The sequence below is a fragment of the Anopheles moucheti genome, chromosome 3 (assembly GCF_943734755.1).
Source record: "Anopheles moucheti chromosome 3, idAnoMoucSN_F20_07, whole genome shotgun sequence".
NCBI classification, from domain to species: Eukaryota; Metazoa; Arthropoda; class Insecta; order Diptera; family Culicidae; genus Anopheles; species Anopheles moucheti.
Genome location: NC_069141.1, coordinates 80,597,568 through 80,622,889, shown reverse-complemented (window position 1 = coordinate 80,622,889; position 25,322 = coordinate 80,597,568). Strand labels below are relative to the sequence as shown.

At 46.1% G+C, this 25,322-nt stretch overlaps 1 protein-coding gene across 14 annotated transcripts in view; it reads left to right on the top strand.

The window, feature by feature from the left end:
* The window catches only part of LOC128305387 (CUGBP Elav-like family member 4), a 326,349-nt gene that overhangs the window by 224,293 nt on the left and 76,734 nt on the right, over positions 1–25,322 (top strand). For 8 of the 14 annotated variants that reach the window (XM_053042805.1, XM_053042804.1, XM_053042798.1 and 5 more), the window contains exon 4: positions 24,802–24,927. The exons of 5 other annotated variants lie outside the window; for them this stretch is intronic. In XM_053042805.1, coding sequence (XP_052898765.1) covers positions 24,802–24,927 — 126 coding nt within the window. Of the gene's footprint in view, positions 1–16,923; positions 17,555–24,801; positions 24,928–25,322 lie in introns of those variants that run through there. One more of the 14 variants, XM_053042810.1, reaches the window with a different exon arrangement.

Sequence of the window (25,322 nt, the reverse complement as noted above, 5' to 3'; positions counted from 1 at the left end):
TTATTGGAGGGAGTGATACAGGACGACGACAGGATATTAAAAACGCTTAAAGCTTCCTCGGTTTGTTCCGCGTTTCTAGTCCACATCTGTGCCTTCGATCCATCCCATTTCTTGAGGAGTTTAAGAAAATTCTCACCAACCAAGGGCGGCCGTTGGTGCTCCTCCACGGCATTCGATTCCCAGTTTTTTAGGTCTATCACCCAAGACACAATGAATTATGTAAGGCGCTTTCGGTATAATTTTGCGTCTTTTCTTCGCACGGGAACGCGCCCGCGGAACATCTTTAATGAGTGTGCGCCAGCAGAGGCGGGAGTAGCAGCAGTAGAGCAACAGAATGATGGCAAATTTTAGCGCCATTCCCATGTCTCAAAAACCCCTTTTTTCTGTGTTCCTTTCAATTTCTTCTGGCTAGGGTGGCTAGCGACACGGGGCCCGTGACTCGACACTCGCGGGAAGCCCGTTAATTATTCATTATTCTGAAAATTTTCAATTCATTTGCCTTCAAACTCCCCTCGGCTTCTTGCTTTCCCGTGCTCCAGGACCCAGAAGGTACTGTGGAGTTGTAAGCAAAAGTGTAGCTGAGCAAAATTAAGCGGCAAAACACGAAGCCTTACAGAACCGTACTTACTGCGCTCCGGGCAATCCCTTGGCCTTGAGGAGATTCAGATTCAGAAGGGGCAACAAAAAAAGCCCAAGAAACAGACAAAGAGTAAAGTAAGAGCAGCTTAGGCTAAAGGGGTAAAACAAGAAAGGTTTATCACTCCATTTCTTATCACCGGATGGATAGCGCTCTGGGTTGAAGCAAACGCCTCGCAGCAAAAGGGGATAAACATGAAAATGGTGTGGAATTAAGGTAGTTGTGCGAGAGTGATCCAAAACCCCCGGCAGCCGAAGGGTTTTTGATGTAAATCCGTTTGGCGTATGAATTTAAAGGCGCGTGATGTTATTTGGCCCAAAAAAACAGGGCAGCGAGTGGCGGCATTTCGGCCGTTTGTTGTACACAGCTGTTCCGCGATGCAGTGAACCGACATCGGATAACCCGTTTTTGCGTGGGCTTTACGGAGCGCTGCTTATCAGAGGCCCCATTAAAGCCGGTCATGCTTCTCGGTTGGATGCGCGCGCGATATGTAAATCCCGTCACATTAAATTCGTGTAATGCGCCTCGTGTTGATGGCTCACGGGGAAATCACTTTCAAATTTCTTTTCAATAAAATCCGTCATTAAAAAGGGGGGGGAAAGTAATTGTAACGCCGAGCGCCCATCCGCGTCGAGTCGAATGTTCACTTAAATTCGTGAATTACGAGCCGCGCGCACGCAGGGAAGCGGTGTCGCTGCTTTACACGGTTATGATTATCTCCGCGCGAATCCAAGCGTTCGCGTTCTCGTGATCCAAGAAAATTTATCACAAATGAAACAATCACAATTCGCACCGTTATGCGCTGTCGTTTCGCCACGTCCGTCCGCACCTTTTACCCGCCCGGTGACTTTATCGACGATGACAGCCAGAGAGTTCCGTTTACAACCGAACGGTCCACGATTATTGTCGTGTCGAGCAGCATGGCGCAATGTTTCATTATTTTCAGCGTTTGGCGTCCGCTTTACGATTATCGTGGGTACTAAAAAACTCACAAATAAACTTGCTCGACCGTACATAGCGTACCACAAAAAAAAAAAAAAGAAATCCCGGATCGGGAAAACTCCCCCAAAATGGCATAAAAATGCAATGGTGACAGCAGCAGCGCAACACACGCGCGCACGGCGGGAACACAATGTAGTCAAAAGCAAAAACAAAACAAAAAAGGATTGCGTTCGGTTTTACACCCGTTACGGGTCCCGTTTTTGGGGGCCACACAATTCATTACGTTCGTGGCCATTCTTCTTTTCATTTCCGGTGCAAAGCACACATACAACCCCCGGGGCCGGGCCACTCATTGCTTGGGTGGATGATGTTTTCGGGTTCCGAAGGGTTCGGTTCCACTCCCCCCATCCCCCAAACCCGCGAAACAAACAAACCTTCAAGCAGGCAAGTTGAGCACAATGTTGAGCATGGTGAATAATTGACGTTTTTATTAACTTTACACTTTATGAACGTTTATTGAGCTTGCATGTGAGAATGGTCATAATTTTTATCGCTTTATATTTCCATTTTCCGTCTCCAGCGCCTTTTCTTGTGCTGGAGTTTGCCAAAGGACATTTGCGATTGCATTTGCAAATAAACGAGTGTGGATGGCTTTCAGAAAAGAAAAAGCTAAAACAGTGCTGTGTTGTTCATTGTAGTGTAGCGAGTTTTCTTCTTCTGATCCACACCCCGGTCGAGAAGTAATTTTAAACTCAAGCTTGGCAATATCTACTCTACCGCTTTTATTCACTTGCTTTTGCAATCCCACCGAAATAGGTTTATGGTAGCAGAGAAACGACTCGACTGCTTCGTAAAATTATGCTCCAAAGAACTGCTGGACTTGGACCCGGTGAAATAGGGTTCAGGGAGAGCCTGGCTTACCTGAGCATTTTTCTTTTTCGTTGACGATAGAATGGTCTAATGGACAGACATGATGTATTAGGGGTAAAGCAAACTGGACATTTCTTTAAAATTTTTAATTGGCGTCGGAATGTGTTGTTTTAATTAAATTATTCACGGTACGCTCGTGCATGCGTGCTGTTTCTAGTGAAAAGGAATGGAAACTACCGAATAATTTTATTTCTTTCAAATCTTCAACTTTATTTTTGGCTTGTTGGAACACTGTTCGATGGAGCACTGTTTTGAACTCCGACAGATTAATTGTCGGAGAATAGACTCACAATTGTTCGTTGTCGGAAAAGCAGTTCTGTAGGGTTTGTTTTTTCTTAATACGAGGCGTTAAAGCCTTTTGCTCGCTCACTTCTAATTCATTCTAAAAAGGAGAGCAACTTGAGCAGCTTTAAATATTGTTTAATACTTAATAAAAATAATAATTGCTTTGATATAGATTTGGTGCCGTGACCAGGATAGTTTTTTTAGACTTTTCGATAAAGTAATTGGAATTCCCAAGAAATAAAAAGGCCTTTGTATTAAATTAATTTGAGCTTTAAAAAATTGGTATAAAAAATCTCATTAATGTTGTTAATAAGTCTTAGTGTAAGCTGACAATGAGTTTGATTCATAATTGTTTTTATTCAATAAAAAAAATCAACTTTTGAGGGAATAAGCTATAAACTCTCCAATGAAGCAAATCACAAAATTTAATGTCATTCGATGTGCTTGACAAGAACTTGATAAAGATCGCTCTTGATGGTATGTCTCAATCATGAAATAAGTTTTAATACTGTTTTTTCTTCTAACAGTGTGTTTCTTACAATCCCAAAACATTACACCGAACAATCGAACCGTGGCGCCGGGGGAATAGGCAGTCGGGTGGGATGCTACACCGCCGTACGCCAACGAGACGGAAGACACCACCGTTTTTACGACCGTTTGGCCAATTCTTTCCACGAATAACCGAATGGGCGTTATTATTCCCGTTTTAACAACCCCCTCCCTGCTTGGCCGCACGAAAAACAATCCCTACCAATCGTTTGCAGTCCATTTTTGACTGTTGAATCTTAGAAAGCACTAAAAGCAAGCTCCACTGCCTCGTTTCGGTAGGATTTCGAGCAAATAAAACCCTAACCGAAGGAAATGAAATGTAAATCCTTCCGCCTTCTTCCAGTTCGCGCCCGCTTTCGGTTGCCGTTTTGCCCTGCTGCGCATCGAACGCGGCGGTAGCGCTGGGCCGGTTCTCGAGGCCAATTAAACGATTCGCCTTGATCTCTCGCATCGGGCCGGCTCGCGCGCACGATGGTAAGGATTCTTACTTTTATGACCCGGAATGTAAAGCAACCTCATCACGAAGGATTTGGTGGGTGCTTTCGCATGGTTAAAAGGTGGTCACTGACCGTACGTAATGGGGAAGTTGAATGGCCATTCGATCACAAATGCACAAGGCCAGGCAGCTTTTATGAGTAGAAATTGTAAGACGCCCCGCGCGGCTCTGGTCGTTTTCCACAGATCACCGTAAATAAAACGGAACAAATAGCGTGAGCAATTCGGCCACTGCTTAGCTCAATTTGCTGATCTTTTATTACCAATATTCTTTCGAGATGATTGGATTGGAAAATGTAGCAACATTTCCTTATCGATTATTGATTTTGTGTTTTTTTTTGTAGCAAAACTGGTTCTCGCAGTGATTCGAGACTGCTTAAACGCATTTAAAGCTAATTCCCTATCCAGCTAAACCAGATTACCAACGGGGGTCACTGATGGTACTACTTACCGGTTAACGCTTTAAGATTCCGGCAGTTTGCTTCCTCATTGCTTGTCGAAGGAGGAAAAAAATGCTGTCTTTCGATTCCATTCTGATTTTTCCTTCCATAAAGCGAATACCACAACCATTCAACGGTAGTACGGCAGATGATTACACACCGAATACCCGTCCTTTTTTCTGCTTGCTAAAGATTTTCTAATTCAAACCCCCGCCATGGAACATGGGTGGGGAGTTCTTTGCTGTTCCGGGTGTTTTCGGTGCTGCTTTTTTTTGCTTCGAAGGAGGAATGTCCACCGTTGTTCTGGCGGGCAACCAACCTGTCCCGAAGACTCCGTGTGGTTTCGGTCGTAAATGAGCTTGACTAAACCGATCGTAAAAAGACAAAAACACTGTCCAGAAGGTGTCGCACAGTGTTGGCGGATACTACATCCTTGGAAAGGTGTTGAATGTAAACTGTCGCTTGGTAAGGTCGCTAAAGGAAGAAACTCTGTGGGGATGGTGTGGGAAATGAATTGAACCTCTCACACCTGGGTCGTCGCCGCTGCTGCTGCAAAAGGATGGACAGCTTTTTGTGTGTGTGTGTGTCTTTACCTTCGCCATTTCCACTAATGAGATTACCGCTCAATAACTTTGACAATGAAGTAAACTTTTTCTCTTTACTGCCCCCGACACGGTGTGGCAGGAAGAATGTGTTGGCCGTACGTGTGTCTCTGTGTGTATGTGTGCTTGAGAATTCAGCTCACGATTTAAGTCAAGCTGGGTTTTATCGTACCACCAGAGTGACTGGCGCGGGTTTTTGATGATGGGGAAGGCAAATTTTCGCCTTTCGTCTTTTAAAAAAAGGTGAAAAGCCAGTCACCAAACGATGAGAAGTGCAACGGCATGAACGAAGCGCATAAAAGAGGAACACTTAATCCAGCCAATTTTCTGCAGTTTGACTCCCGGGAGACAAAACCTCTCCCACCAGCCCGAATCAGGTGAATGACATCAGACCCCGGGTGGAAAAAAAGTGAAGTTAATAAGGTTTTCCTTTTTTTTTGTTCTCGCACACCGGCGCTCTTGTGCTCTTGCTTGTCGAAAAAGGTAAGGAGTTTCAACTGCCGCCAATCAACTGCCTTTCAGCTCGAGCGAAGTTGGGTGGGTGGGCCACGGGACAGAAAACTGTCATTGATCACTTGCCTTTTGTGCGATAATCTACGAGCCACCGGGCGCCTCCATTCGGTTTAATAAATGTGTTGCTCCATCGCGGAAGAAAAAAAACAAGCAATGAGTTTGAACAAGTCCACCATTAACTGTCACTCCAGCCATCAAGCGTCAAGTGCGCGGCGGTGCACTCGAGCGGCACAACAAAAACCAACGGGGCCGTCGTCATTAACTTTTAATGAGTCATAAATTCGTATCTTGCTTTTATCTACTCCCCCGTGTCCCAAACAATGCTAATGGAAACAATGATCTATTTGCCCTGGCTGGCTGGCCCGAAACTGCCTAAGTTCATCAATACATTACGCCAAAGTGTCGCCTTCGATGTGCGCTGCCCCGCCATGAAAATGGGCCTGGAAAAAGGTGAGGAACAAACAACAAAACTGTATCTGTTGAATGCAGTGGTACTTCCGCACGTCAAGGGCTCGCATGAAATCGGCGTTCATCGATGGGCTATTACATGGACTTTTCTGCTCCCCAAACCAAGCCACTCGGTGACAGTTTTATGGGCTCCACCGCATAATAGTTCCAATTCGTCGTTCGCGGTCGTCGTTGCTTGGTAATAAAAACACGACGCACACACAAAAGCTCATTAGACGCCGCGCCGCGCCGCGGCATTGTGCGGCGGCCCACGGTCGGGATGTTTTACACAATGACAGCCCGAAATGAAGGCGATTATCGAGTGGAAAATGAAAGGGAGCGAGAAAATCGAACCCGGAGCGAACTGAACAAAGGATTTGTATTCTGCAACAGCCAGAATCGAACGGTTCGGATTGGTGGTGGCCTGCTGCACGCGATTCCTTTTTATTTTCTAATCAAAATACGATTATTCATCCGATGGATTAGTTGGTCGTGCTGGAAAGCCTAGCTCCGCTGGCAGAGGTTGTTGTTCGATACGGAAGAGACCGTAGACCGAGAAGTAAGTCAAGCAAAATAAAAAGAAAGGAAGAATAGAAAGGTTGGGAAACACTGGCAGAAATGGATCAATAAATCAAGATCGAAAGAGCCAGATACGGATGGGGGACGTAATCAAATTTGCGGCCAAGGGATTGTGAAGTGAGTGACAGCAGTTTTATTGCCGCTTTCGCTGTGCTTCGTTGTGCTGTTCGGTTGTTGAATTTCGCCCAATCTAAGCCGTTTCAGGGTTGTCAAAGAAGAATTTTAGAGATTCAGGATGTTAAAATTATTTACACTAATTCACAGCTTGTTTGCGACAGTCTAAAGACACATCTTTAAACGGACTTCAATTAAAGCCTGTTGAGAAAACTCCAAACATTCAATAAGCATAATCAATTTCAGGTTTTTCGATGATTACTTCCGAACAACCGTCGTCTCTAAACATTGTAAGGATCGAAAGGACACTAAGCGTGCACCAGCTGGTGCGGCAGTTAACAGCAGGTGTTGGTGCGCCAGGCCAGACCAGGCTCACTCGCTTCGTGTCGTTTTGGATAACCAAAGCCCCGTTAGCGACGTTTGGGCGCATTTGCAAAATTTTACACCGCCTGTCTAAATCAACGAATATTAAATTCCTTTCTCCTCTCCGGCACTGATTGGAAAACCCATTAAACTCTTGGGTGATTAGGCGAGAATGGGTGTGATGCAGGGCGGGCGGCTCTTTTCTGGGCACGGGGTTGTATGGTGTTCCTCGTGCCAGCCGGGGCTCTTTAAGGAGGGTTTTGTGGAAATCTTTACTAACTACTTCCCGCCGCCGCTACCTCAACCGCCGCTTTTCCGTGCCACCATTAGCGCATCCGGAGGCTTTCGGAAAAGTTGTACTCCCACATGGTTTTCTCGCTTGTCGTACTCGAACCCTTCGCGCGTGTATCGGCTGGCATGACAATATTCGAACCTCTCCCCCCCCCGCCCCCCCCCCCCCCCCCCCCCCGCCCTTCAGGGTTTTGTGGCCCCATACCGAAAAAACCCATCCGTTCCGGAGGATGAACTTTGAATTTTTGGTCCAACACAACACACACAACAGCAGCCCGCAGTTGGTTGGTTGTGCTCGAAAGCCGACACACACACACACTCTGCACCGAATGGCAGCGGCACCATTTAAGATGAAGAGCGCAGATGAATCGTTTCCTTTGGGTGCGCTTCTTCCCCGAACAAAACACGGTACCAAACCGAGGCGAGTGTAAAGTTCGGAGCGTAAAATTGAAATATAATAAAAACTTATTTATGCATGTTTTCCGTCTTTTCACCGTCCCACATCCACCACTCGTGTTCGTGTTATTCTGTGCTGTCCTGCTGTACTGGCAGCAGATCCTTCCGAAACGAGATGCTGTTCAATGCTCTCTGTTCGCTCTGCTCGCAAACACTTCAACAGAAGCCAATCCTATAGAGCCACTTCCCGGCCGTCAAGTGCAGTTTTAATTTTTATCTTTAAACCATTGACGAACACATACACCAGGAACTTGACGGAGGCTTGACGTTCGGTACGGAAACGGAACTGTGGAACTCGCGCAAAATAATGCGAAATACAAAGTGAAGCCACAAACGGGGAAAGCTGCTCCACGGTTTCGAGAAACGTGACAGGAAACTTCCGACCTCCACGAGCTCCTCCTGTGAGGGCTGGTTTTTTTTGCTGCTGCTGTTGCATGCCACTTTCGGGAAGAAATATTCCAGCCAAAGAAAAGCAAAACAAAACCGCCCCCATGTGGCGCCCACCTGGCTGTTGGGAAAACAGTCAAAGACGAAGCTGCTTTTCGCATTTATTTCGCACCATAAGCCAGGCATCTTGAGGAAACTCGCGGCTACACTCACCAGTGTGTTGTGCGCCAGGTGTGCAGGAGTCGCATTTAACAAGCCCACCAGCCCACCAGCCGTCGAGCAGCCCGGATACCGTCGAAAGGATCTGGAAGTAACTGTTTTTCTTTAATTTAAAATGAACTTCAACCCTGAGGCGGGACTGCCAGGGATCCGTGATGGGATGGGTGCAGAGTGGTCCGGTTCGTTTTGGGGAAACGTCCCGAATGTGGAAGGTCGTGTGCTCTACCCCCCCCCCCCCCTCCACACACACACACACACGTCTCTTAATTGAGTGAGAGATTAAGTTACGACGATCCCGCGAATGGAGCAATGGTAGCACCACCACCGAAAGCGTTGGGAAGCAAACATACTGTGTGCGCCACACGCGCCAACCCGTCCATCCTGTCGGTATCCGGTCTGTTTATGTTCCGCTTGGTGCCTTTAACGCCCGGGGGCCGTTCTTCGCGCAACAACCGAAAAGGTGTTTTCATTTTTATGTGCAGCGCTCATCTCACCTTTATGCAACCGCAAACGACCGTGCACCGGGGGTGGGTGAATGGTTGTTCGTGGCGTAAGTGTATCGTTTTTTTTTTCTGTTGGAACAAACTTTAAACTGCCCCAAAGTATCGGTGGAGAGAATTCCGCTTCAAGTGCTGCTTGTTTTGCATGTGTCTCGTACGGATCCTGGGAAGGTTTTTTTTTTATTTCATGGCGCGCAAAAGTTCCTATTATTTTTGGCCCTTTTTCTTTTGGTTGCCCTCTGAGAAGCACTTAAGCTTTTGTGTGCGCGAGAGGTCGTTCGTCTTCGTTCGGAGAAGGAAAGCGAACCAGATATCTTTTTCCGGGCATCGGCACACCCAAACTTTACGTCCCTTTACTTAGGCAACAAACTTACTTCAAAAGCATTGCAGACCCAATCGATTCTCGGTGTGGATGAACGCATCCTTCTCGAATGGCGCCATCGCTCCCACCGAAAAACAAAGCACCGTTTCACACCTTTTGGCGTAAAATATCGATTTCTAAGGGTAATCAGCTGAAAACCCTGCAATTCACCCATATTGAATTTCCTTGGATGATCTACACGCGAAAACAAAGCACACACACCACCTGCACACCGGTGCTTACAGGGCAGGTAGAGCAGGCGACAGGCGAAACATTGATTCCGGTGGTATGTTTCGCGTCCCCCGGAGTTCGTGTCATTGCTCCAAAGCCGCTACCGCGCCCATAAATAATAGAATAAATAAATATATAGCCGAAGATTTATTCGGTACGATAAATCATTTTCCTATCTCTCACCGACCGTAAACCCAGGCGGTGTCGTACTGGAGGCACGGCGTGTTCGCTGTTACTTGCCACCAGCATCCATCCAGCATTTGCGTTCATTGGAAGGAAAAACGCCATCGCCTCGGGAAAGGTACGGTACCTGGTCGTACACGGTTACGGCGTGTCATTTGGCTGACTCTGGTTCCCGGGAGTAACTTCCTTCTGGGCAAGACTAATGAGAATGGCAACCACTTATCTCTTAACTTTCCGAGCACGAACCGGCTCGGGCGCGGGCCGGCTTATGGCGTGTTCGCGTCAGGGGTTGTGCGGGCTTTGAATTTCGCCGTACGTAATGATAAATATGAGCTTTAATGAGGGACGCACGGGAAAAGATACATCTTTACCAACGGTTCCGATCCTAATCCGGCTTGCCGAAGCCTAAGCACACAATGCACACGATTGTGGTGGTCGAATTGGAGCCTGGTGCTGTGATGTGGCTTTTAATCGTGTATCGCTGGAAGATATTGATTGATATGTTTTGTGGTAATTCCGGGCAACGGGTTTTAGCTAGCCACCACCGCACGGTTCAAAATAGTTGAAATCACTCATCATCATTTTCTTGCATCAAACAACCCGCAATCAATCCGCAACGCCAGCGTAATCTGATACGGCTTTAGGTGTGGGGGTAGTTTCCAGTGTCCTTAGACGACGTTCCACCCGAAAACTGATTCCTTTCGTGGAGCTGGACGTGAAGTGAATCTTCGTCACCAAATCCGGAGGCGCTGTTGCCTGTGATTACATCTAACGATACGACACCGACAAACAATGTCCCCGCAGCAACGCTCGCCGTCAGGATCATACACTTTGGTTACACTTTGTTGTGACCATTTTACCACCAACCTCCCAACACCCAACAATTGCTGTCCGACGGGTTCCAACGCCTCAACCAGCTCGGTGTGTTTTTCGGCAGCTTCTTTCGGTCCATCATGGGCACATCGGCAACCCGAGGTCCAAACGAGATGAGGCAAGTCCAAAAAGGCATGAAACATGACCGACCATCTACCACCACCGTTTGGCCCCGGAGGGAGGAAACGGAAATGATCTTTTAAGCACAACGATCCACCAAAGTTCACGTCTTCAGCGTCTTGCGGACGACTTTCGGTCGGCCCTCGAGGCGGGCTACGCTTCAAATTTTGTGTCTCTAAAGGACAACATCCGTATCCGTAGTGTGCTCCGTGTCTTAAGTGTGCCCCCCGGGTTTGGTGCCGGTCCCGAGACTACTCTTCTTGTCCCTGTGACCTCCACCTCGGTATGGTGGCAACCCCGGCCCGAAAGTACGACGACAAACTTGTTATCAGATATTTTCGCTCCACAAAAGCGAGAAACAAAGCGTTAATGACTTTTCATTTTGTTCTCCCACCCCCTCAGCCTGAAACGGCTTCGTGAGCACACCTCACAAGGTTAGCCGGATAGCGCCAGGACCGACCCGTCGTGGCATAACTTGGGGTGTCATTATTATGTGTCATTATGGGTTTGAAGCGAGTGGTGTGCCGTTGGGTGCCACCTTGGTTTCGTCCAAGTCGCGAACGAGTTGTGTCGAGGTGGGACAAAGTTTATCCACTGACAAACAACAATTTCCACACAGAGGGCTGGGAGTTTCCAGTGGGATGTACTTAAAAGTGTCACATTCCTTGGTTTGTCATTTGATATGATTTTCGCTTACCTTTCCGAGTGGCTTGTTGGCCACACAGAGGGAGAGAGAGAGCAGATCCTTGAAGGTGAAATAAACTCGGATATCTTAGGGATCGGCTGGTAGTAGTGGGCTATTAGCTTCCCTTTCTCGGTGGAAAGTCACAGCCACACTACAATTACAAATGAGGCCAACATTTTCTTAAAGGAGCAACTCGCAGGATCAATATTCATTGAACCCCTTGTTAGCATGAGGATATTAAAAATGAACATACTTTTTTGTTGTTATCCACCAGCCCCAGCCTCCGGAAAATGGGTCTCTTTTGCCATCCATACCACCGGAGTTGGTGATGGGAACGTTTTCTTCCTTTACAAGACAACGGCCATTAGACACAACACTCCCACCCCAGGATACGCCATTTTGTTTTGCGCGCTAACGCAAAGCATGGACAGTTATTTATGCGTGAGAGAGTGCAACTGTGAGTTAGGATTTTGTGAGCTGCTGTTGTTGTTTGTGGAAGGAAAGGAAACACATTTTTTTATCCACCCTCCACCCCCACTCTTGGGCTTTCTTATCACAGCACACGAATCTTTTCCCTTTGCGCTACGGCACGGACGGTCAGAAGCGCTCCAACGCTCCCCAATCGGGCTCGGTTTGGCAGCCTCACGGTGGAATCATATTTAGATTTATGCGTTTTCTTCTAATCGTTTTCGACGAAACACATAAATACACATTCGCACACAGCGTTAAATTCCCTTCCCAGGCAAAGGTCGAGCTGCCCGGAATAACGCCACCGCCGCCGCCGTCTTCGGCGTCAAGCGCACGCATTTCTCGGGACGTGCCGAGTTGTTCGCGGAGGAGAAGGAACCATTTGCACACACTTACGTGCGTGGAAAAGTTATGCTTATGGGAAAGAGATCACCCGAAAACTGCGTACACGCGGTGAATAAATTTAAATGTTCATAAATTTCCAACCGTAGTCCTTTTAACCGTGTAACCACTGCCACTGGGCGCACTGGGTGATTCGGAGTCTTCTTGGCTCTGCTGCCACTGCTGTTTATCATACAGCTCTTGCATGAAAAAGGATGTTTGCGCTTTTTGGTGGAAGTCTCCCATCATCATCCCCCGTTCGCTTCGTTTCGACACCGATCGGACACCACTCCTCGAAGCACGGAGCCAACCGCCGTACGTCGTTCCCAAATAATCTCACAAATCGGAAAAATATCCTCACGGGAGGATAACAGCGAGGGCACACACGAAACAAAAAAAAAATGCCTCCATAAGTTGCAATAGGAATAGGAGGGGACGCGGACGGGAATTTAGGCTGACTTTATCTTGCCGAATAAATCAAACGCCTGTCAAGTCGGGTGAGCCAGGCAGGCAGCCCGCTTGGGAGAATGGGCAACTGTCTCCGGAGTGCGCTGCGACGACACACAGAGTGGTGTATCTTATCTTATGCCTTTTTTTTGTTCTTTAAAGGATCTATTTTGCTTCCCTCAAAAAAAGGACGAAACTGGTTGTGTTTGTTTTCAGCCGGGCCGATGCGTGAAGTGATCATGCCGGGCTCATCCAGGGCACCGGTGTGAGCCGAAAGCACTTTAATGCGCAATGTAACGAGAGGATTTCAAATTACATTCCCATTTTGTGGTAGGACAATTTAAACAAAACCATGAACTCTCCTCGGGCCTTAAAAAAGTACACGCTCAGTTCCGGGTTCTAACATTCCCATTGTCCCTTCAAATTGGAGCGGCTGGACATAAATCATTTCTCAACCCGTCGGTGGAAAATTGCAGGCGCGGGACGCATTTCCGTGGTTTTAGCAGCGTCCGATGGGCCATTTTTCATTTACTAACAAATTAAAACACCGCCCAGGAAATGATTGTGCAACATGCAACATGCGTGATTTACATCTGCCTGACTATGGAGGTGTTAACGATGCGCCGCACTAGATGCAGTTGGGAGGGGAAGGCTCAATAAAAAAATGGCATAGTGTTCCATGCGGCACATGTTTCCTGTGTCGGTATCAGCTTTTTTTGTATGTTGCTTTGTTTCCCTCGTTGACCATGTTGATAGCGGAATAATGAGCTCGACAATCACAATAACAGCTTCATGTTAGGCTTGTCGGACTTGTTGTGGAGCTTTTTGCCCTTTAGGGGAATGCAATAGGGACGAGATTGCAAAATTAACGTGTGGTATTTTTGTCTGTCAAATCGCCAACGATGACCGATGGTGGTGCACACTGGGGGGGCGGGATGAGTCGAAACGGTCGTAAATCATACTAAGTGGTGTAATTTATTATCACGTCGGTCCCTCACCCCCGTAAAGCCGCCACTAGAAAGCTTTTGCCCGACTAGTTGTGGAGGCAGAGCGCCAAAAACAAAAAAAAGACTGCGCCAAAGGATGTTGTAATTGAATACAATGCAAAAATGAGTAATGTCCTTTTTTTGTGTGGTTTGGCGTTAGCGAGAGGAGAAGGTCTGACCTCACTAATCAAATTATTGGATATGCAGAAATCAATTTGCTGGTGGAGGTAGTGGTGCAAGCGGCCCATTACTTAAGGGCATTGTCAGTGCAACCTGTGCTCCATCGGTATTCTGAATAGCTTAATCACGTCGAAAGCGATACACGGTTCGCAACAGTGGCAGAAGTTGGCCACGTCCTCTACACGTCAACGAAGCATACGGCTTGCACCTCCCCGACCTGTCGTCTTGAGCGTTCTTTTTTTTTTTTTTTGGGTTGGGAACGTGGCCAAGCATTTCTCCTTGTTTTGTAGCCCATTCATCAACCGGTGTCCATCAGCAGATCAATTATGTAGCACCGAAGCGGAACTTGTTTTTATTCGTACCGGAGGTTTGCAGTGCTCACGTGCTGCTGCTACTGTTGCGGGAGTTGCGTAGTGGTGGAGTGGAGAGTTCTTATTTTTCCATTTCATTACCCATGAACCGTGCCGGGCAAAGAAAACTCCGCCAGATGTTGTTGATAAGGTAGATTGATTGAAGTCTGAACACACTGAACACACTGGCCGTTGCAGTGAGGTTGCCTCTTTCGGATTCGGGCACAGGTTTTGCTGTCCAGCAAAGCATTCACTTCCACTCAAACCGAGCGTAAAGAATACACACCACCACCATCCACCGGTTCGTATGGCTGCAGTAGTACTTGTTGGAGCATTGAGTGACTGGACGATAAAATAGTTTGATTTAATGCAACGGAAAATGTTTCTCCTTTTCGCAAAGAAAACTTTCTTGCTTTCGGCTCGATGGTGGGAATGGTGAGGGCTGCAGACCGTGCCATGAAGCAGAAAGAAGGCACCATCGAACGGCCAACATGGGGGGAAAACCGGGCCCAACCCCTCTCAACCCCATGGTGGTTGGGCCCAGTGAAGGGGAAATGAATTGAAAGAAAAACAAACCTCATCCAACGCAGCTCACCAATGAGATGATGCAGACGCACACACACGAAGGGAACACACGTACCGTTGTTGTCTTCCACTTTGGTTCCATCCTTCCAGCGGGGGGGGTGGCTCGTGGTGAAAATATACCAAAATTTCAACAGCATAGCAAACACTTTGCAAACGATTTTTCATGCGGAAACGTAAACATACTGCTCTGGGAGTCGTTTCGCTTTCAGTCTCAGTTCCCCTGTTTGCCTGGCATCGGAATTTCGTTACTCAACAACTTTACCCGTTGGGGGTTGCTCTGGTGCAGAGGCAACAGCGTGGCGTGCTGTGGAAAGACTCGTCCACTCGGGGAGAGAGCGGGAATCTCAGCGGGAACACTCAGTATTTTTTTTCCCCGACACCGGACCACCGGTGCAGTGTCCGATCTCGTTTGCACCGAGTCCCTGAAAGTCTCCTCACGGGGGCCTTTTTTTTCGTTCATCGTCCAAACCATTACAAAGTTAAGCCTAAAGCGGTGTGAGGAAAAAAAAATCACTACCAAGCGCACATTGCACACGTTGCCCACTATCCGTCTGCTTCACCGGCCTTACTTTCCCTCGTAAGCATCCATAAGCTTGGCGCAATCTGAAAAGGTAGAAAATTAATGGTTAAAATGCAAATCTGTGTGCTTTTGGCTTTTATTTGCATCAAGTGTGGAATAAATCTGAATTTTCCACCAGCGGTAACTTTTCTTGTGGCACTTTTTTTTTCTGTGTGTTACCAACAAAGGTGGGGGATCGCTTGCGTTAGGAATTGCCTGGGCATTCCCGAGCCGCCAACACCCGATGGGAAAGGATAACAACGTTTGCGGTTGGAACATCGGGACGCACCCCCGGCGTGGAGTGTGTGGGTCGGCGACGTGGGGCTTAGCTTCTTGTGGCCGAGGGGGCCTTCGAGGGGGCCTTTGGAGTACGAGGAACGCAACGCAAAAAAATGCTTGCACCCCAAAGGACCTGCTGCAGGAGCCGCAACCGAGCCAGCAGCAGCCAGCCGACCGCAAAAGGGAACGAACGAAGATTGTGGAAAATTGCTTTGGTTTTGGCTTGTGCAGCAACGCCATTCTACCAACGGGCAACGCGCGAATTGGATGCATACCGATGGATGGATGGATGGATGGATGGTTCCGACCGGAGGCTCCAGAGACCGACCGAGAATGGGTGGAAAAATTAGACCCAACGCTCTCACGGCACGTCCGAATGAGTTTTCATCGTTAGTTGCTTCGTCCTTCGGTGGCCGGAGGGAGGTTTTTTTTTTCCTCTCGCCGCACTACAGCTTTAGCCAGTCACATTCTATGTTGCGCGATAAATGCTTCCAAATAGAAAGCATACTCTTGCGTTCGTGGGAAATGAATGAGGAAAAAGCCCTCCATCCAAACCGTCTCCAAATGGTCGACCCGATGGCGTGGGGGGCGATTCTGCTTGGAGCAAAAGTAAAACCGAGTGATGTTGCCCATCGTCGTCGTCGTCCCTGGTGCGTGATGATAACTGAATGCAAACTGCACCTGTGGCAAGGTAATGGCCAAAATGGTGGAAAATGAAGGAAGGGGGTGGAAAAAACCGAAAGCAACGCCGCGGCGCACCCACGGAGAAGCGAAAAAAAAATGGCGATGTAAATTGAAATTGTTTACTTCTGCATTTTAATTATTCGCCATATTTTTTGTATTCCATATCTCCCATTTATGGTGTACGCTTTTCGCATCGCAGTCGCAATACTTTTGGTGCTTAAGCGTAGCAAAAAAAAAGCGAGCTTTCCCCGTACGCGGTTTAAGTCCGCGAAGCATCCGATTAACGTTAGTGATTGCAAAGCTATCGTTTTACGGGGTTTTTTGTGATTCGTTAAACGCAAATTTAGACGTGTTTGTGCGGTGAATTTTCCCCAATGAATACTTTAAACAAATAAAGCCATTTAGAATGATACCATTCATATTTGTTTAGGGCGCAGTCAGAGCGCTGCCAGTTAAGGGGTAAGCTACTACTACTACTACTACTACTACTCCACATGAACACACAAAAAACCATAACCATCGTCCAACAATCATCGTCTCACCGTCTGTTCAAAACTTTTATTTCCTCCCGAACATCCCCCCACATCAATTTAAATGCAGCAAGAAACTGTCCGGCTTTAGTATACATGCTCTTTTACCCCGTAGCTGGCAATCGCAGACTGTACATGCGAAGACTGTTACTTTATTTGGTTTTCTTCTTTCTTTTACTTTCTATAATTGCAGCCACCTTTCACTCGAAGTCGATGCCGATTCCTATCGTCCATCGCACATAGTTTACTGAACACTCATTTCAGAAAGAGAGAGAGCCCCGTTGGGACACGCGCAGGAAACGTATCAGCACGAACGTTCAATTACAATCAATAAGCTTAGGATAATTTACGACAACAACATAAAACCGTAACACACACACACAAACAAAACAAACGGAAAAACGAACAAACTAAAAACATAACTAAGAAAAGAGCTTAATCTACTCTGCGTTTGCGTAAAACACACAGCAAGGCAGAATTTTGCGTTCCGGAATGCTGCATAGTACAATGATTGGTTTCGTCGGTAGTGCATACTCATTGTGATAGTGAATGAAGAAGTGCTGGAATTAGGGAAAAAATAATACTGTTTTTACACCACACCACTACAGACACTATTTGATAGAACGATAAAAAGCGAACCTAACACACTAACACGGATTTATAGAGGAGTCTAAAAGACTGGAAAATCAAGGTGCTCAACGGTATTGAAACACTTGACAGAAAGAGAGAGAAGGGACGAACGAAAAACAGTGTACTTAGCAAAGAACGGAAGAGAACAGAACAGGAAGACTGCTTCGTGGAAGATTTCCCATTCCATCCCTCCGATAGGAACCGTCATCTAAGACCGATTAAATGCTGACAGGCGACCAGAGGGCACATCTCCGTCAGTGCAAGTTCTGAAAAGTAAGATTATGTCCTTTACTATGTGTCACGTGAATGTCCCCTCCAACACACCATCCTACTCCTCCCGACCCTTACCCGACCGGATCAGTGGAGCGAAGGGCGAGTGTGAGAGAAAGAGAGAAAAGAAAATCGCCGAAAGGTACCCCCCACCCTCGTCTAAACGATGACTTCCGTTACGCGACAAGATTGGGATGCGATACGCGATAATACCGCCAAGCTTTCTGTGCTGCGTGCTGCGAGGAAAAATGCCCGAGCAGAAAAAGTGTCACCTTCGATCATAAATTAAACCATGCCGAGTCATTGTCGGACAATTCCTGACCGAAACTAGCGCAACGGTCAATACTGTTTTCGTACTCTCCCCCTGGTGCAAGGCTATGCAAATGTTGCTGGTCCACTGAACCACCGAACCACAATCACGGTAGTAGACGCCCGGTAGGGATTTTGGGGTGACTGGCCAAACTTACCACCCTGGTTCCCTCCCAAAAAAAAGATAAAGAAAATCACACGGATTTTCACATCGTAGCATGAAATTGGTTTTCTGTTCACGCAGTGTGTACGAACGCACGCGCCGCCGAGTTCTAGACCCTTAGACCGACCCGTGCGCACTGGAGAAGGGGGAACTTTTTGCCCACCCGGTGGGAAGTCTCATGGTGAAGGAAAATGATGATAAGAAAAGAAGGAAAAGAGAGGAGAATCGAAGGAAAAAAAACAACAAACCCCAAATTTTAATATTCATTTAACGCCATGATTCGTGACTCACATACTACAGTTTGCCATCCGGTTGGTCCGCAAACACCGGCAGATTGCCGGGCGTTAGCTACTCTGTATCGCATTCCAATTTTCTCCGAAGTCAGAAGACTTGGTTCTGAGGGGGTGAGGGGGTGGGTGGCCGTTTCGATTGGCTTTCCTCTTCGTTCCGTTTTTCCTTTGCTCCACAGCCCACAACACAGCGCCACCACGAGGTGTTGTCAGTCAGTTACTTATCGGGGGGGTTCAAACACTCACTCACACAACACACACACACACCTACCATGACTACTGCATTATCTGGTCATCCCAAATATCGTACTTCCTTGTTTTTTGCGTTGTTTGCATTGATTCCTATTTTGCTCTGTTTGTTCGTTGTGTCGTAATCTTACAGTGATTGTCGTGATTTATGCATTCTCCTAGAATGTCCGTAATTATATTAAGTAGTTATTGAAACAACAAAAAACCCCGTGCTCTCATGTGCTCATCTCACACGACTCGTCAACTTCGCGAAACAAATGCGTGTCCCACCCGTTCCGTTTGCGTACGTTTTGTTTGTTCGCTGCATCGGTTTGCATCTCGGACATTCGTTGTTGCGCGCTAAACATTTTGTGGGACCCTTTAGAAACGTATCCATTTGTTTGTTGTGACTGATGAAGACCGTAGACTTTCGTTGGTGCATATTTTCGATGTTGTTCATTTACCTCATATACTTAGTTTCTACTTGATGTACATGATGTCGTTGGTGTAACTCTCTCTCTCTAACCCACCACCGCCAGTGTGAAACATTTGATAATTACTCCCTCTCTCTCTCTCTCTGTGTCGTGTGGCTGTTCCCGGCTCAGTGAGGTATGGTACATGCACAACCAAATCGCAAAACTATTCGGCCACACACTGTTTGCTTGCGAGTTGCTCAAAATTAACCAACAGAGCATGTGCGATTCATGCGCTATATGCTGTCACGTGTACCTCATTGAACCATTGTCGATTGTTTAATAATTTGTGGTTGTTGTGGTGTAATATTGACTATTAATCCATCTTTCTTACCTCAACAGCAGTGGAAAACGGCGAACGTCTGTATCAGGAATTATTTCTACATCTCCAATGTGTCGATAGCAAAAAAACATTATTTCCAAAAGAAAATGGGAAAAACCAATTTGCCCCCAAGTCGAACGTCTTCTGACGGTCCGAGAATTCCGAGACTGGTTGTGGCTGGATGATGCTCGTTGAAGGCTGTCGTCAGATTAATTCATTATCCTTTTCGGATACCAGTCGGTATTTGGTCTTGGCAGTTTCGCCAGTGGCCCATCCTTTCCTTCCCTCACTGGGAGAGGGCAAACTGAACTAATGAATTGACGCAGGGACGTGTCCCAGCCGTGCTTCATCTCCTAAGACTTAGCCTGTCCACAAAGAACACTGGATGAATGTCCGTCCGTGTCCTGGCGGGGTGTATTCCGAACGCCACGACTTCTTAGTCCTTTTCGCTGCTTTCCTTGGGGCAGGAAAATTAATCATATCCCTCTGTACTCTTCATTTGTCTTCCGAACGCCCTCGTGCGCCCAATGGGGGACACCACTGTCTTACGAAACGTCAACGGGTGAATAAATCGTGGTGCCACGATGTGGACTGGTTTTGGTCGCCCCCGAAAGAAAAGCATCCTTAATTGCTGTCGGTGGAAAATAAATACTTTGATCACATGCTGTGAACCGTAATATCTACCCGGTTCCGGTCACTGGCACCCAGGGGGGAAAGGACGGACAAAGCGGGCCCAAGTTAATGGGACAACCACAGAAATATAATATCCCTTGCGTTGTTTTGTACTACCGCATCACTTCTCGTTCAGACAGACGGTCGGAAATGCTCGGAAGAAGTCCCAAAATGTGCCAAAAATATACCTTTTTTTGAACGATGGCGACTCCCGTTGGTACCTGTGTGGAGCAGGCATTGAACTGAAAAGAGTTCTTCTATGCGAAGCGTGAACTCCGTGATTGACCATGAATGGTACACTACCCTCAAAAACTCTCTGGGATAAGACCCAGCTTTAATCCAACAGAACGAGCTTTATTGTGACAGTTCTTGAAGACAATTGTTTGTTGCGATTGTTCCAACGTGAGAGCCACCAAATGGATGGCTTACGTAATTCTTGTTCAACCACCCTTTGGTCCCGGTCTATCAATTCTCCGTCCCATTGCTGAGGTCAGATTTTTAGACTCACTAAATCATGGACCAATTGTACTCCTCCTAATTGCCATTCGTTTGCGGTAGCTTCGGTGGTTTCGAATGGTGGTAGTTGAAACTTTCCCCCGAAACAGAGTGGCCAAAGCGTCGCCAGACACGGGTGTATCGTGTCCCGCACACACTAAACCGCCGGAAACAAAGCAAAATACCCAAGAAGCTCATTAATTTTATCTATCGCCTCATTACCCTTGGCAGTCGAACTTTGTTAATGTCACTAATGGCCGGGGTGACTGTCACCTACTTCAGTTAACGGTGGTGCCCGGTAGCCGGTAGCGTCCTCCGACAGGCGACAGGCTTCCGTTCCGGCGGGTGTTGATTTATCAGAATTAATCGAGAAAATTTACAAATGAATTCTGTCCAGCGTGGGGCCAAAAGGACTATACTCTACTCATCGCGCATTGTCCGCGTGAATACTCGCCGCTCATCCGTGGGAGGACGCAACCACGAAAGCGACAATCGATCGAGAGGGGTCCTCCTGTGGCCAATCTGTGCAGTGCGATCCATCTCGCGCCAAACTCGCGTATGCTTGGTCGTCGGTGTAATTAACAAGATTAGAAATGCTGAAAAGGATACCCATCGAATCTCATAAATTACGTATAATGATCCGAATTATGTCTAATGGTAATATAATCCAATGGTAGCGAGTGACCGAAAACCATCGACCGAAAGCGACCGAAAATTGAGGATAATTTTTCAAAGACCTAATCTTTTGCCGAGGGTTTTCTTTTTCCCTTCGGATCGGGGGATAAAGTTTTTGTCTCTCTGGGCAGCTTTGTCCGTCGGCCCTGACGGGGATGCCCAATCTACGGTAATAAAGCGATTCAGCGTCGTATTGATGCGATGCTAATCGGTTTTTGTTGGCAAATTTTACTCCAATCGATGATTCATTGCCCTTCGACGACGACGTGAAGTTCGAAGCTTCTTCACTGAGGAGCTTACTGCTTTCACCGATCACAGGATGTCTGGGGGACGACGGTAACGAACTCTCGTAAGGGAAAAGGGAAACATATTTTTACGTTCAGACACCACCGCCCGTGCCTTTGTGGCGTCTTTCAAAAAGCCAGCAGGAAAGACGTTTGCATGCAACGGAGTGTTCAATCTGTGTCGATATCCATCCACCCGGAAGACCAATCCAGTACCGCAACAATGGATCATGGGACGGCCGCCAGTTCACTCTCCAAAAATTCGGTTGGGCCAGGCAGGGGAGGGAGCTACATAATATTCAGCCCTCGTCCAGCCGGAAGCGCACGGATGGATAACGTTTCCGCTTCCGCTCGGGTGCATCGTTTAATGCACTTTGAAGCCGAAACCGAAAAGGCGGATGGCGAAACAAATCTGTTCATCCCGTCTTGCCACTATGGGGCGGTGGAAGATCGGAATTTTCAGAGGTTCGGTCGCACGATACAAACACCAGTACGACCCCAAAAACTGTGCAGAGCAGCAGCAGCAGCAGCAGCTTCTTCTGCGCTCGAAAGCAGAAGGAAGTGTGCACCATGATTCAACTAATAGTTTGCGAAAACATCGTTAGCAAAACTCATCACGTCCGCTGCTGCTGCTACTACCATGCTTGCATGCGGCAATACCCAACGGGTGGTCGCTCCGTGCTCAATCGATCGGAGGTAGTTTTCTTTGAGGTTAGTGGAAAGATGTTTACTTCCGGTGCTCTCAGACACAAGGCATCTTCGCTGCCGAAGGGATGCTTCGTTTAAAATTCCGTCAAGGTTTTTTTTTTCTTTCGTTTTCGCCGAGCACACCCGGGGAGGACAAAGAAAAGCGTCACCAGCGCTAAACAGAAACGATGCTGCCCTCCGTAACCGGTGGCGAAGGGTGGGTGAGCAACGGCCACCACCAACTAGGGGCGGTAAAGTGTGACGACGATTGTAATAACCAGGAAGGGACAAAATATTTTTTCATTAGCATAAAGGAGCAGCAGGAAAAGGTACGGAACGAACAATTGCGCACCTTCCGGGTGCTGCTGGTGTTGGGGTAAAGAACTCACCGTTTCATGCCCTTTCAAGGCCGAACGAAGAAAGAAGACAGGCTGCTGGTGGTTGCCGGGAGGTCGTACTTATCCCCCAAGCCAGGCACGTGAGTGCGAAAGCTTCTTTATGATCCTTTGTCTCGTATTGTGATCGACAGAGCCGGCCGTTCTTCCGATGCCCTTTTGGCTGGTTTGCTACTTCGTCATTGTTAGTGGAAATTGATTAATACATTTCTTTTCCATCTTCAATATTTTTTTTTTTTTTGCGACGTGTCTGTTCTCCCCCCTCTTGATGAAAGTTTGGCTTTCAACTGAAGGAGAAAGTTAAAGAATATTTGCTTTAAAACAACCCATTTCAAAGGTTGCAAAACAAAACAAAACATCGTATCGAAAATGGAAAACGCCAAAGAATGTAATCTTCACCATGGCACGATAATTCAATCTTTATCTCTCTCTCTCTGTTTTCGTTAAATAGCCGAAGAAATTACAGCGCAAAAAATCTCTTTATAAGCAGTTGTTCTTTTTTGTGTGCGTTATCTTTTTGTTGCCCCTCGATTCCGGTTTTTTTTTTGCTGTTCAGACCGATGGCGAGGAGTAAAAGTTCCAACAAAGTACATTGTTGTATGCCTTCTTTCCACCGAAGGGATCTTGGGTGTGCCGGTGCCTCAATGTAAGACGTGGCGTTTGAAAGAGAAGCCATAAATTATCCTAATTACGCGTAGAAGCCACGTATTTTTTATTTATTTGGCCTGTTTGAAGCCACATACCCAGATTGGATCAATAAAGCACACCATAAGCTTGCTGCGTCAGGCCGATTCTGTTCAATTCATCTGTTTGCCGCAGATAGCAGCAGATAGGGTTTCGCATTATGTTATCGAAAATTAAATTTCACAATGGTATTTAACAAAAAATAATTTCTACAATTTATGAAACATAAGCATTAATTCAACCGGGTTTATTCTTAGTGTCGCTGTGACATTGCGTGTTTAGTAGTTATTTTCATCCACATGGTGTAGTGTTTTGTTTTCCTTCCTTCTTGTTGTGAGTTCGTTGTTCGTTTTGCTAGCTTGTGACAGTGCAGTGGTGACATGATAGCGCCTTGTGTGATGAATTGATCACAATCACCAATTAATAGAACAGTTTTATCGGTTTTTTTTTACGTTGTGTTAGAATGTCTGGTTTTCTGTTTGCCTTTTCACCACTATCCGTTTCACACACACTATCTCTCTCTGTCTCTTAACTGTTCGTAACATTTCCAACATTGAAGGCGTAAAGGTAAACATTATATAAAACCCAAAATTATATAGTGAACGTGTTTTACAATACATCTTTTACAAGCTCAATTGTTTGTTTTTTTCCTTAGATAATCGTATCCTGTTGTTAATTGACTGTTTATTGAACGTTGTACTGCTGGCACTATGATTGAAAAAAAAATAATTACACTGTGTTACCCTACCCGCATTTCCCGAAACACTTTCCCGACCCAATCGAAACGCCTTATGTTGTGTTATTTTTTTATTTTGTGATTTTGCCTTTCCATCCTTTAGCGGGTTTTGTTTTCTATGTTTTTTTGTTTTCTTTTTACTTATTGTCATTGTATTTCTGTTGCCAATTGTTAATTTTTTTCCTGTTTTTTTCTGTGTTTTGTTACTATGGTGTTAACCTTAGTTTCTGTTTCTGTTTTTTTTTATTAACAAATAACTTTCCACTTATCCTTACAACAAACGACACACGAGCACGCAAACACACTTCAACACAGAAACTGTCAGCGCTAATTGTTCATGATGCAAAATTATTAATTTACTTTTTTCTTCTTTTTCTCTTTTCTTTTTTATGTCAAATCCATTGTTCGCTCTTCATGCAAAAAACCAAAACAAAAAAAAAACAAACAAACCTGAAAAATGATACTATAAAAACAAAAACCATTCCCGTACGTGGCGTGTGTTGTGTGGTAAATGTGTGGTAAAAACAAAACAAAACAAAACAACCAACCATCATCCATTTCGACTTGCTCATTCGGAAATCCGGAACGAACGCGAAACACCATCAAATCAAAAACGATCAAATTAATTAACTCCATCCAAACCACCACCACCACCACAACCACCACCATCATCAACATCATCATCATCATCACGTTCATTCCTTGAAATGCACGCAAAAACAAACTACCAAAAAAAAAAAACAAAACCCAAATTCGGTCGGCAAAAACAAACAACTACTTACAAAACAATAACAAAACAATTATGTTACGGTGTTTTTGCATTGCATCACACTTTAGATCGAAAGCTTTTCGTTGGCATGCTTAGCAAGCAGCAAACTGAAGAGGATGTAAGACAGTTGTTTAACGCGTTCGGAACCATTGAAGAGTGCACGATCCTGAGAGGACCAGACGGTGCCAGCAAAGGTAAGTTTGATATATGGTTTACCCCGTTTCTAGGCTCCCCTATTATTGTTTTGACCTGTTTCGTACTTACTTACTAGCGCTGCGGCACCGGTCTGTTTTTGTGCTGCTTTTTTACCATTTTCCGTTTTGGTTTTTGTCAACTTTTGTATCACACATGTTTTAACTGCTCTTTTTGTTCCATTTCTTAATGAGTTTGGTTCAAACATTTGTTTTTCATTTTGTTTTGTTTTCTTTTACGTTATTTACAAGAAAAGTTTAATATTTTCCTTATACTTTTATGCTTTGCAATACGTTACTTGTAATGTTATGATATTTCAATGAGTGCGTGTTCACCAAAGTATTTAATAAACAGTTTACAAACAGTATCATGCACGTATACACAACGAGCACTAGCC